Source organism: Camponotus vicinus, unplaced genomic scaffold, assembly GCF_025532165.1.
Source record: "Camponotus vicinus isolate PSW18456_S1 unplaced genomic scaffold, iyCamVici1.0 SCAF_4, whole genome shotgun sequence".
Taxonomy (NCBI): Eukaryota; Metazoa; Arthropoda; class Insecta; order Hymenoptera; family Formicidae; genus Camponotus; species Camponotus vicinus.
In genome coordinates this window covers 2,825,368-2,839,253 of record NW_028141976.1, presented here as the reverse complement: position 1 = coordinate 2,839,253, position 13,886 = coordinate 2,825,368, and the positions used below count along the sequence as shown (strand labels likewise).

Sequence of the window (13,886 nt, the reverse complement as noted above, 5' to 3'; positions counted from 1 at the left end):
AAAGAAAGACTTTATCAGAAGCCATTCGAAGCATTCTCCGTCGCCAAAACAATCGCGAAAGAACAAGAATTAGATAAAACTCGATTCGGCACGCGCGAGCGACAAGACAGAGACTATGAGGGTAGAAACTATACCAGACGACAACTCCCACCCCTCATACCTCCACGGGAACGCTACAACGACCCCAGATCAAATCGCGAGAACCCAGCAGTAACCACCCACACGGATCGCCCACCGTACGGACAACCACGACTTGATCGCTCACAAGGATCATACCCACGCACAGAATACTCGCGCAATGCACCCCAATATCCGAATCGCACCCGGAACGACTACCCGCGTACTAACTCCTACCCCGATAATAATAATCGCCCCACCAACGCGTCCCGCGACCCTTCACCAAAAACGTCAGACCACCCGGACGCAAGCCGAGAAATAAAGCAGTGCAGGTACTGTAAAAACCTCGGGCATGAAATTAGCGAGTGCCGAAAACGCGCATATAATAACGCTCGACAGCAAAACCAGGGAAACCCGGAAGGCCCTGCGAGACAGACGGGCGACGCTCGCCAAGGGCCCCCGATGCGCGAAATACGCCCGGTAAACCCAATAGACGCGATTCCCGCCGGGAATTCCGAATAGCGACACTAAACCCGCAGAACTTCCCACACGCGCCTACCGTTGCGTTAGCCGTCGACGGACTCTCACAGAAAACCTCCTTTATGGTGGACACTGGCGCCTCTCCTAATCTTATTAAACGACGGAACGTTCATCCCGAGACTAGCATCCGCGAAACCGATAAGTTGTATCTCTGCGGTATAACGGAAGGCAGGATCAAAACGCTCGGGTCCATACAAGTTTACTACTCGGGTCACCCTCTAGAGCTACACGTAGTAAACGACAATTTTCCGATACCGCAAGAAGGTATCCTAGGCAACGATTTCCTCCGCGACGCGTCGAATATACATCTGCAGGAAAGATACGTCGCATGGCAAGGAATCCGAATACCCTTCACCGATCACGACACCGTCGTGATACCTGCTAGATCACGCGCAACCTTCTATATCAAAGTACCAAATCTAGATATCACGGTAGGCTACGTCCCGCGACTTAGCGTCGGCAAGGACATCTACCTAGGGGAAGCGGTGGTTGAGAACCGGAATGGCAGAGCATACCTACACGCGATAAACTCCGGTGATACCGACAGGGAACTGATCGTACCGACAGTAGAACTGCGGGAAATAGAAACCACATTAAGCGACCCACCCACTGAATCCGAAGCCAAACAGGCAGCAACCGGCCAAGCACTGGCAATCTCCACTGAATCGACCCCAGACAACTACGAACGCCTACAAGCCATCCGAGACGCACTCCGACTAGAACACTTAAACCCTGAGGAACACAGCCACGTGTCACGACTTATACAGAGACATAATGATTTATTTAGATTACCGGCGGACAAATTAGAACACACGACTATTATATCCCATAAAATCCCCACGACCGACGAACAACCAATTAACACTAAACAATACCGCTTCCCGCCGATCCACAAAGAGGAAATAGATAAACAAATTGGAGAACTTCTAAACAACGACGTCATTAAACCCTCAGATTCCCCCTATAACTCCCCCTTATGGATCGTCCCTAAGAAACCCGATTCCAAGGGCAACAAGAGATGGCGCATGGTAATAGACTATCGCGCACTAAACGAAAAAACCATAGGCGACGCGTATCCCCTCCCGAACATTACGGAAATACTAGACCAACTGGGAAGTGCGAAGTACTTTAGTGTGTTTGACCTTGCATCAGGATTCCACCAAATACCAATGCACGAAGCACACGCGAAAAAGACCGCATTCTCCACCCCCCACGGACATTACGAATTCAACCGTATGCCCTTCGGTCTAAAAAACGCGCCCGCGACATTCCAACGCCTGATGGATCAGGTATTATCGGGACTACAAGGCATAGAGCTCTTCGTGTATCTCGATGATATCGTACTATACGCGAGCTCCCTGCGTGAACACGAACTCAAGTTCGATAAATTAGCGGAAAGATTGAAGAGAGCTAACCTAAGATTACAGCCCGATAAGTGCGAATTCCTAAGAAAAGAAGTCGGCTATCTAGGGCACATTATCAGCGATAAGGGAGTGAAACCGGACCCCGAGAAGGTCCGCGCGGTTAAAGAATTCCCCAGGCCGAGACATGCAAAAAACATTAAACAATTCCTAGGCCTCGCGGGATACTACCGTCGTTTCATCCCGAATTTTTCCAAACTCGCGCACCCCCTCACGGAATTACTAAAAAAGGACAAGGAATTTAATTGGAGTCCAGAACAAGAACAATCATTCATAACCCTCCGTGACTCCCTTTGCACACAACCCATCCTACAATATCCCGACTTCACCAAAGCATTCGTGCTCACGACAGACGCCTCGGGATACGCCATAGGCGGAATCCTGAGCCAAGGTGTCGTCGGAAAAGATCTACCCATCGCGTATGCATCGCGTTTACTCAACAACGCAGAGCAAAATTATTCCACAATAGAAAAAGAACTCCTCGCCATCGTGTACTGTGTCAACCACTTCCGACCCTATCTGTATGGACGGAAGTTCGTGTTAGTAACGGACCACAAACCGCTCGTGTGGTTACATTCGGTAAAAGACCCCACTTCGCGACTCGTACGCTGGCGTTTAAAACTAGCGGAATACGAATACGAGGTAATGTACAAAGCGGGAAAAACCAATGTAAACGCGGACGCACTCTCGCGAAATCCGACTCCCACACCTGCCGCGAAAACCCAACAAATCCTAATCCTCGAAAACGATCCTATATCATCCGACTCAGGTGAATCTTTATTTTCCGCAGTGCCAAAACCAGGCACTAGAGAGACCGGCACGCCAATCAATGCGGAGGGAACGCCCTCGACCTTACCCTGCAACCAGCTAAACGAAGCTGAGGAGTACGCGAACAGCGAAAGCGAGGCTAACGCCGAAAGCGACGCGGAATCCGAAAGTAGCACAGAGTCCGATGACGACGAGCGACCGTTTGAAAATCCAAATGAACCCGCTATCATACGAAACCCAGTGGGACCTAACGTAATAACGATACCTGATAACTTCACGACACGACGCGACAACTTAGTTATTTTTACCACGCAACAAGGCATTCCGATCGACCAAGGGGCTCGCATGCTTGCAGACACTAAGTCGCTCCCTCTAATTAAAAATGCGACGCTAGGCAGAGCCCGAGTCGACCGGAATGGCTCGCGACGCATTATATCACTAATCATTAAAGATAGAGTATCAGGAATCACGGAAAAAGAAATCGTGAAGGAAACGATGCATTCCTTGCTAGACGTCGTCACCGAACTCGGCCTACAATCTATCTCTATCGCCAGAGGTAACGTTGACAATGTACCTTGGGAAACGGTGTATATGCAACTCACCCGAACCCTAAGCGAAACTAGTATTAGAATCTTTATTTGTAAGAATGAAATTACGATACCCCCAGAAGAGAGTAGGCAACAGATCCTGTCGGAAAATCACTGTTCCGCCGTCGGCGGACACAAGGGCGTCACGAAAACATATAGACGAGTAAAGAAAAAGTATTTTTGGTCGGGAATGAAAGCCGACGTCCAATCATTCATAAAAAACTGCCGTGCTTGTCAACTAAAAAAGTTAGTAAGAACAAAAACTCGGCAACCCATGGTGCTTACGGACACCCCTGACTCCGCCTTCGACAAAATCTCCATGGATATCATGGGCCCATTACCAACGGCACAGTCGAAAAACTGTTACATACTTACTATACAGGACCTCCTAACTAAGTACTCGCTCGCGATACCGCTCCAACACGCCGGAGCCATAGAAGTAGCCGACGCGCTCACCAACGAGTTTATATGCACATTCGGTGCTCCCAAAGCAATCCTAACCGACCAAGGATCGCATTTCTTAAATAGCCTTATGCGAAACATAGCACGTAAGTTTAGAATTAAGCATTACAGAACCACAGCGTATAGACCACAAGCCAACGGCTCGGTCGAAAGATCGCACCAAGTCTTGTGGGAATACCTGAAGCAGTTCGTGGATAAAAATAACGAATGGGATAAGTGCCTAAAGTTAGCGTCCCTCTCTTACAACACTAGCGTCCACGAAGGCACTCAGTACACACCGCATGAACTCGTGTTCGGTAAAACCGCGCGGACCCCTGCGAGCGATCCCGTTACTGCGGATACGACCAACGAGAGTTACGCGGAATATCTTACAACACTTTTCAACAGCATCAAAGACGCACAAACTATCGCACGCGAAAACCTAATGCGCGCCAAGGAAAAATCCAAAAGATACTATGATCGTAGAATAAGGACGAGTAATTTTAAGATAGGCGATAACGTATACCTCCTTAAAGAACCCTCGAAAGGGAAGCTAGGGGACCAGTACGTAGGCCCCTACAAAATATTAGAGGTTCTCAAGAGCCACAATGTAAGACTAGCAATAAGCGCTACCAGGACCCGTGTAGTACACGCAGACAAGCTCAAACACTCACCGCATCGCGCCCCCACTACGGAGGCCTCCCCCACTCCAGAGCCGCTATATCAAAGGAAGTCGGACGGAGGACCGACCACAACTCAATCAAGCGCAGCACCATGAACATCGTCACCGTCACCATGGAAATCTTAGCGCATGCCATTGCCCTAATCCTGTTGTTACCTGCCGCATCATACTGTCTAATCGGATACGACTGCGGGGGACAAGGATTAAATATAACGTCATTATCGCTCCTAGACATCGGTAAATGCGCCGTCGACAACATAGAACCTAAGAGGGAAGCCACCTACGTACAGCTGTTACAAATGTCAACCCATGACCACACACACGTGATGCAGTGCAAAGTCGAAGTCGACCGCACGATATACTATTGTGGAATGCACTCGCACGTCTCGATAGTCCGAGGAGGACGCCGCCAATACACAATAGAACTCACCGAATCCATCTGCAAAAAGCTGCAAGACACGGGAACCATCGACATAGGAACAGGTCAACGAAGCATCCTCCAGTCATTCAAGAGGAACAGCACGGACGTGCGAAGCGTCACCCTCGCCGGCACCACCAGCATGGACGGAAGTTGCACCGGAACTCAATACGGAGATGCCTATGGAACATGGGAAAGTGCTGTCGTCCAGGCCGTCGTAAAAGTAACTCTTCGGAACTTCGACGCGGTCATCGATAGAAATACTAACGAGTTGATCCTACCATCCGGGGTGCACTGCAAAGCACTCACGGGAGAATGCATGGACCACGACGGCTCGGAGACCTACTGGACTATCACGCCAAGGGACAGCTGCCACTTCGACCAATACGACGTGCTATACGAGGGCCCAGCCGATAAACTCACGGCACAGACAAACACCGAGACGCCAACCGTTTACACAGTGACAACGAAGGAAACGACCTTCGCCCTCACCAAAACCACTGAGATGACACTGTGTGGCTACAAACTCATGCTGACGGAACACCCAAAATTATTCGTACTAGAAACAGAAAAGGGAAGAACATTCAAAATCCGCACAAGAATATCCGTCAGTAACTTAGACATTTTTTCGTATGTAAATTCTAAATTTATGTACGTAGAAAAACATATTAAAACACAACTGACGCGACTCTACCGCGACATAATGGAACAAAAATGCGCGCTCGAAAAAGAAATATTACAAAACGCGCTCTCGCTCGCCAGTTTCGCCCCTGACGAAATGGCGCATCGAATAATGAAGGCACCTGGATACACCGCAGTCATGGCGGGAGAAGCCCTACACCTGGTCAAATGTCTAGCTGTAGAATGCCGAGTACGACCAACGGACGTCTGCTATAACGAAATCCCGGTAACGTACAAAAATCAATCATTATTCATGCTACCGAGGACAAGGATACTCACCAAAAAAGGAACGCCGAGGGACTGCAACGAATTCCTGCCAGTTATGTACAACATACACGGCAGCTGGTACCGCCTGATGCCACGACCACAAGAGGCGGCGGCACCTTCGATCATCCAACCGCTCACGAAACCCACCTGGAAATACGTGAGCCCCTCCTCTCTCGCCACCAGCGGCATCTATACCAGCGAAGATTTAGACAGACTCCGCGACCACATAATGTTCCCTATGGAAAAACCTTCGATGCTGAATACAATAGCAAGAGGGGCCATGGGACGAGAAATACCAGCAGGAAGTATATCCATGCTAAACCTGCTAGACGAAAAATCCTTGGACCAGATCGCGGAGAACGCAGGGCAAAAATTGTGGACAGGATTTATCACATTCGGATCGGCCAGCGCAGGTGTCATCGGAATTTTCATAATAATCCGATTAATAAAGCTAATCGTGGACACCATCATCCACGGATACGCATTGCATTCGATATACGGATGGAGCCTGCATCTACTGGGAGCGGTATGGACTTCAATGACGAACCTGCTCCTGTACACAGGATCACCAAGACGACGAATGGACGACGAGAATCAGCGATCCTCCAAACCCCTTTCGACGCCAGAAAATCAGCCCACTAAAGCCCTCCCAATAACCGAAGACATTCGACCAACCCCCATAGAGCCCCCAATAAGTGAAGTGCGTGACTACCGAGAACTTCGAAAACTTTTGAACGAAAACGTGTAGTGCACACAAAATAGTTCTAAGCATATTATACATAGAATATAAGAGCGTGCGAAATAATTTACATTACTTTAGATTATACATGGAAAATGTTGGAACATCGTCCAACATTTTCATCTAAGGGGGGAGGTGTTACATCCCGCGCCTGATTTCTCCACGAACTTTCATGTAAATCTTCTAAGTTTCTTTCAGCGCATTTGAAAAGCGCGCCAAGGCGCGCTATGACACCGAACTCCGACTAGCGGCCAAGCGCGGCACTGCGTTAGATTTAAGCCTCCGCCAAGCGCCCAGAGATGGCGCTCAGCTAGGGCCCCTCTCTCTCCAAGCTCCCCACTTTCGACCGCCGCAGCAGTCGAGCCGCCGAAATCGAGGGACCTCGGAGCGGGCCCAGACTCAAGCAGTCTAACTCGCGACACCGAACCGACAAGTCCTAAGCTGGACTCTAACTCTAATTCCATATCATAATCTTAACTCAAATTCCAAATTCATTATAAATTCATTCTCGAATCTAAGTGCTAGTTTAAATATATTACATTTTGTGTATTATTTTAGAAATATATATTAGTGTGTGCTAAACTTCGTGATCATTCAAAGAATCCTAATTCAATAAATCCACATCCCACGCGACGCGACGTTAATATACAGATATTCTTAACCAGGCACGTGCTACTAAATTATAACAATTAAATCGAGTTTTCGTATTTGAAGTAACGACAGAGAGGACAAACCGCTCGTCGCCTACAGAAAATACGAAGCATAATTGATTACTTCTGATTCAAAGTGACGACTCAGAGAGGACAAGCCGCTCGACGTCTACAGAAAATCCGAAGCATAATCAATCATTTCTGATTTGAAGTGACGGCTCAGAGAGGACAAGCCGCTCGACGCCTACAGAAAATCCGAATATGACTTTAATTTTCTACAATGCCTAAAACACGCCGTGCCGGTAGGAAAAATCAACTCCGTCGGATGATAGCGAGACATTACTACGCCGCGTCCACCAATTATATCGATATCGTAGAAACAAACCACTACGATAAAGAATACGAACAATTATTCGCGAGTGCAAATAAAACCACGTGCTTAATAAAGTGGCCAGAACGACTCATCCCCATCGACGTTGATAACCAGCCGCATCAACCCGCTTCCGTTCATCCCGGAGACCCGCGTGGAGCGCCGCGATCCCCGCCTACCAGTGCAGCCTGATTAATCAACGCGGCCAGGCCACGTGGAAATTAATCTTCGAAAGGAAATGAAGCGAAGCCATCTTGGAGGTAAGTGACGGTTGAAAATTCCTGTTTGTGCAAGTCACGACTTTTTGCCAGGCCCATCGTGTTTTTGTATAAGGTTTCACTTTTACGATCTTAGCCCGACCCTTCGGCGCCGCGGTACATTCCAGTGGTCAATCGAGTCTCTCTGTATTAAATCCCCGGCCTTATCTCCGCGAATTACCGCGAATACCGGCTCTATTCCGCGAATAATAGCCAAATATTAATAATAATAATAACAACAATTCGAATTCATAGTGATAAATGACCGCGGTCCTCTCCTTAAGCTGTAATTAACGAAATTATGAATTGGGATTTAATCCGACGCTTGGGATTTAACGCAACGACCTACTAACCTATTTTCAATTTTGGGATTTAACGCGATGACCCACTGACCCAGTGACCTAATTTTTATTTTGGGATTTAACGCGATGACCCACTGACCCAGTGACCTAATTTTTATTTTGGGATTTAACGCGATGACCCACTGACCCAGTGACCTAATTTTATTTTGGGATTTAACGCGATGACCCACTGACCCAGTGACCTAATTTTTATTTTGGGATTTAACGCGATGACCCACTGACCCAGTGACCTAATTTTTATTTTGGGATTTAATGCGATGACCCAGTGACCTACATAAATTGACCCAATTACCCCGTGACCTACTTTCCCGAATCCCTTTAAACCGACGCTGCGTTAAAGGGACTTAGTCCCAACCGAGACCTACTTTCAAGAAAATCCCTGGAAAATCGGATTTCACCCGATAAAATCGCTCCTCCCCGATGCGATCCCGCGTGTTTCGTGATCGGATCACTCAGACCCCCCTTAATACCCCCGATCTCTCCCTGAGCTTTTGCCAGAAAGCTTGCGGTTTCGCGAATAATCAAACTAGAGCCGCTCTGTGCGCATTCTGTTATTATTCCCTGCCCGCTGAAGAACGTCTACGGTATAATTACGTGACGAAACATAGACTTATAATTGGCGAACCCATCGGATTCGGGTGTTACTCCTGTGGAAGTAGATTAAGCAGCATCAGGATTAGCGACGAATGCCCCGAGTGCCCTGAGCGACTTCTAGACTATTGGCTACACCCTGCCAATCATCCAGTAACTCAAGACGGTAATATAGTCATCCCTATCGTGTACCCCGACGAAGAGTCCACTGACTCCGAGCCCGAACAATAATTCCGAGCGCTTCAGATCGCACGTATCCCCGGGAAGAGCCGCATAGGTTCGCTTGACCCGAAAAAGCGATCGAGCCCCGCGACGTCCGAATTCTCTTTTAGAGCCGCGACATCCCGGGACGTAACACTTCCCTCTTAGGTTCTATGTTGTCGACGGCGCATTTACCGATGTCTAGGAGCGATAATGACGTTATATTTAATCCTTGTCCCCCGCAGTCGTATCCGATTAGACAGTATGATGCGGCAGGTAACAACAGGATTAGGGCAATGGCATGCGCTAAGATTTCCATGGTGATGGTGGCGATGTTCATGGTGCTGCGCTTGATTGAGTTGTGGTCGGTCCTCCGTCCGACTTCCTTTGATATAGCGGCTCTGGAGTGGGGAAGGCCTCCGTAGTGGGGGCGCGATGCGGTGAGTGTTTGAGCTTGTCTGCGTGTACTACACGGGTCCTGGTAGCGCTTATTGCTAGTCTTACATTGTGGCTCTTGAGAACCTCTAATATTTTGTAGGGGCCTACGTACTGGTCCCCTAGCTTCCCTTTCGAGGGTTCTTTAAGGAGGTATACGTTATCGCCTATCTTAAAATTACGCGTCCTAATTCTACGATCATAGTATCTTTTGGATTTTTCTTTGGCGCGCATTAGGTTTTCGCGTGCGATAGTTTGTGCGTCTTTGATGCTGTTGAAAAGTGTTGTAAGATATTCCGCGTAACTCTCGTTGGTCGTATCCGCAGTAACGGGATCGCTCGCAGGGGTCCGCGCGGTTTTACCGAACACGAGTTCATGCGGTGTGTACTGAGTGCCTTCGTGGACGCTAGTGTTGTAAGAGAGGGACGCTAACTTTAGGCACTTATCCCATTCGTTATTTTTATCCACGAACTGCTTCAGGTATTCCCACAAGACTTGGTGCGATCTTTCGACCGAGCCGTTGGCTTGTGGTCTATACGCTGTGGTTCTGTAATGCTTAATTCTAAACTTACGTGCTATGTTTCGCATAAGGCTATTTAAGAAATGCGATCCTTGGTCGGTTAGGATTGCTTTGGGAGCACCGAATGTGCATATAAACTCGTTGGTGAGCGCGTCGGCTACTTCTATGGCTCCGGCGTGTTGGAGCGGTATCGCGAGCGAGTACTTAGTTAGGAGGTCCTGTATAGTAAGTATGTAACAGTTTTTCGACTGTGTCGTTGGTAATGGGCCCATGATATCCATGGAGATTTTGTCGAAGGCGGAGTCAGGGGTGTCCGTAAGCACCATGGGTTGCCGAGTTTTTGTTCTTACTAACTTTTTTAGTTGACAAGCACGGCAGTTTTTTATGAATGATTCGACGTCGGCTTTCATTCCCGACCAAAAATACTTTTTCTTTACTCGTCTATATGTTTTCGTGACGCCCTTGTGTCCGCCGACGGCGGAACAGTGATTTTCCGACAGGATCTGTTGTCTACTCTCTTCTGGGGGTATCGTAATTTCATTCTTACAAATAAAGATTCTAATACTAGTTTCGCTTAGGGTTCGGGTGAGTTGCATATACACCGTTTCCCAAGGTACATTGTCAACGTTACCTCTGGCGATAGAGATAGATTGTAGGCCGAGTTCGGTGACGACGTCTAGCAAGGAATGCATCGTTTCCTTCACGATTTCTTTTTCCGTGATTCCTGATACTCTATCTTTAATGATTAGTGATATAATGCGTCGCGAGCCATTCCGGTCGACTCGGGCTCTGCCTAGCGTCGCATTTTTAATTAGAGGGAGCGACTTAGTGTCTGCAAGCATGCGAGCCCCTTGGTCGATCGGAATGCCTTGTTGCGTGGTAAAAATAACTAAGTTGTCGCGTCGTGTCGTGAAGTTATCAGGTATCGTTATTACGTTAGGTCCCACTGGGTTTCGTATGATAGCGGGTTCATTTGGATTTTCAAACGGTCGCTCGTCGTCATCGGACTCTGTGCTACTTTCGGATTCCGCGTCGCTTTCGGCGTTAGCCTCGCTTTCGCTGTTCGCGTACTCCTCAGCTTCGTTTAGCTGGTTGCAGGGTAAGGTCGAGGGCGTTCCCTCCGCATTGATTGGCGTGCCGGTCTCTCTAGTGCCTGGTTTTGGCACTGCGGAAAATAAAGATTCACCTGAGTCGGATGATATAGGATCGTTTTCGAGGATTAGGATTTGTTGGGTTTTCGCGGCAGGTGTGGGAGTCGGATTTCGCGAGAGTGCGTCCGCGTTTACATTGGTTTTTCCCGCTTTGTACATTACCTCGTATTCGTATTCCGCTAGTTTTAGACGCCAGCGTACGAGTCGCGAAGTGGGGTCTTTTACCGAATGTAACCACACGAGCGGTTTGTGGTCCGTTACTAACACGAACTTCCGTCCATACAGATAGGGTCGGAAGTGATTGACACAGTACACGATGGCGAGGAGTTCTTTTTCTATTGTGGAATAATTTTGCTCTGCGTTGTTGAGTAAACGCGATGCATACGCGATGGGTAGATCTTTTCCGACGACACCTTGGCTCAGGATTCCGCCTATGGCGTATCCCGAGGCGTCTGTCGTGAGCACGAATGCTTTGGTGAAGTCGGGATATTGTAGGATGGGTTGTGTGCAAAGGGAGTCACGGAGGGTTATGAATGATTGCTCTTGTTCTGGACTCCAATTAAATTCCTTGTCCTTTTTTAATAATTCCGTGAGGGGGTGCGCGAGTTTGGAAAAATTCGGGATGAAACGACGGTAGTATCCCGCGAGGCCTAGGAATTGTTTAATGTTTTTTGCATGTCTCGGCCTGGGGAATTCTTTAACCGCGCGGACCTTCTCGGGGTCCGGTTTCACTCCCTTATCGCTGATAATGTGCCCTAGATAGCCGACTTCTTTTCTTAGGAATTCGCACTTATCGGGCTGTAATCTTAGGTTAGCTCTCTTCAATCTTTCCGCTAATTTATCGAACTTGAGTTCGTGTTCACGCAGGGAGCTCGCGTATAGTACGATATCATCGAGATACACGAAGAGCTCTATGCCTTGTAGTCCCGATAATACCTGATCCATCAGGCGTTGGAATGTCGCGGGCGCGTTTTTTAGACCGAAGGGCATACGGTTGAATTCGTAATGTCCGTGGGGGGTGGAGAATGCGGTCTTTTTCGCGTGTGCTTCGTGCATTGGTATTTGGTGGAATCCTGATGCAAGGTCAAACACACTAAAGTACTTCGCACTTCCCAGTTGGTCTAGTATTTCCGTAATGTTCGGGAGGGGATACGCGTCGCCTATGGTTTTTTCGTTTAGAGCGCGATAATCTATTACCATGCGCCATCTCTTGTTGCCCTTGGAATCGGGTTTCTTAGGGACGATCCATAAGGGGGAGTTATAGGGGGAATCTGAGGGTTTAATGACGTCGTTGTTTAGAAGTTCTCCAATTTGTTTATCTATTTCCTCTTTGTGGATCGGCGGGAAGCGGTATTGTTTAGTGTTAATTGGTTGTTCGTCGGTCGTGGGGATTTTATGGGATATAATAGTCGTGTGTTCTAATTTGTCCGCCGGTAATCTAAATAAATCATTATGTCTCTGTATAAGTCGTGACACGTGGCTGTGTTCCTCAGGGTTTAAGTGTTCTAGTCGGAGTGCGTCTCGGATGGCTTGTAGGCGTTCGTAGTTGTCTGGGGTCGATTCAGTGGAGATTGCCAGTGCTTGGCCGGTTGCTGCCTGTTTGGCTTCGGATTCAGTGGGTGGGTCGCTTAATGTGGTTTCTATTTCCCGCAGTTCTACTGTCGGTACGATCAGTTCCCTGTCGGTATCACCGGAGTTTATCGCGTGTAGGTATGCTCTGCCATTCCGGTTCTCAACCACTGCTTCCCCTAGGTAGATGTCCTTACCGACGCTAAGTCGCGGGACGTAGCCTACCGTGATATCTAGATTTGGTACTTTGATATAGAAGGTTGCGCGTGATCTAGCAGGTATCACGACGGTGTCGTGATCGGTGAAGGGTATTCGGATTCCTTGCCATGCGACGTATCTTTCCTGCAGGTGTATATTCGACGCGTCGCGGAGGAAATCGTTGCCTAGGATACCTTCTTGCGGTATCGGAAAATTGTCGTTTACTACGTGCAGCTCTAGAGGGTGACCCGAGTAATAAACTTGTATGGACCCGAGCGTTTTGATCCTGCCTTCCGTTATACCGCAGAGGTACAACTTATCGGTTTCGCGGATGCTAGTCTCGGGATGAACGTTCCGTCGTTTAATAAGATTAGGAGAAGCGCCAGTGTCCACCATAAAGGAGGTTTTCTGTGAGAGTCCGTCGACGGCTAACGCAACGGTAGGCGCGTGTGGGAAGTTTTGCGGGTTTAGTGTCGCTATTCGGAATTCTCGGCGGGAATCGCGTCTATTGGGTTTACCGGGCGTATTTCGTGCATCGGGGGCCCTTGGCGAGCGTCGCCCGTCTGTCTCGCAGGGCCTTCCGGGTTTCCCTGGTTTTGCTGTCGAGCGTTATTATATGCGCGTTTTCGGCACTCGCTAATTTCATGCCCGAGGTTTTTACAGTACCTGCACTGCTTTATTTCTCGGCTTGCGTCCGGGTGGTCTGACGTTTTTGGTGAAGGGTCGCGGGACGCGTTGGTGGGGCGATTATTATTATCGGGGTAAGAGTTAGTACGCGGGTAGTCGTTCCGGGTGCGATCCGGATATTGGGGTGCATTGCGCGAGTATTCTGTGCGTGGGTATGATCCTTGTGAGCGATCGAGTCGTGGTTGTCCGTACGGTGGGCGATCCGTGTGGGTGGTTACTGCTGGGTTCTCGCGA

General features: G+C 48.6%; 1 protein-coding gene across 1 annotated transcript; it reads left to right on the top strand.

Moving 5' to 3' along the window:
- The first annotated feature begins 5,677 nt into the window (after window positions 1–5,677).
- On the top strand, window positions 5,678–6,670 carry LOC145969894 (uncharacterized). The gene has a single exon (XM_083096199.1). The coding sequence runs from the start codon at window positions 5,678–5,680 to the stop codon at window positions 6,668–6,670; it is 993 nt and encodes a 330-aa protein (XP_082952325.1).
- Window positions 6,671–13,886: the final 7,216 nt, after the last annotated feature.

Excerpts from the sequence above, each read along its gene's own strand:
- LOC145969894 (XM_083096199.1), top strand. The coding sequence starts at position 5,678 with ATGGAACAAAAATGCGCGCTCGAAAAAGAAATATTACAAAACGCGCTC.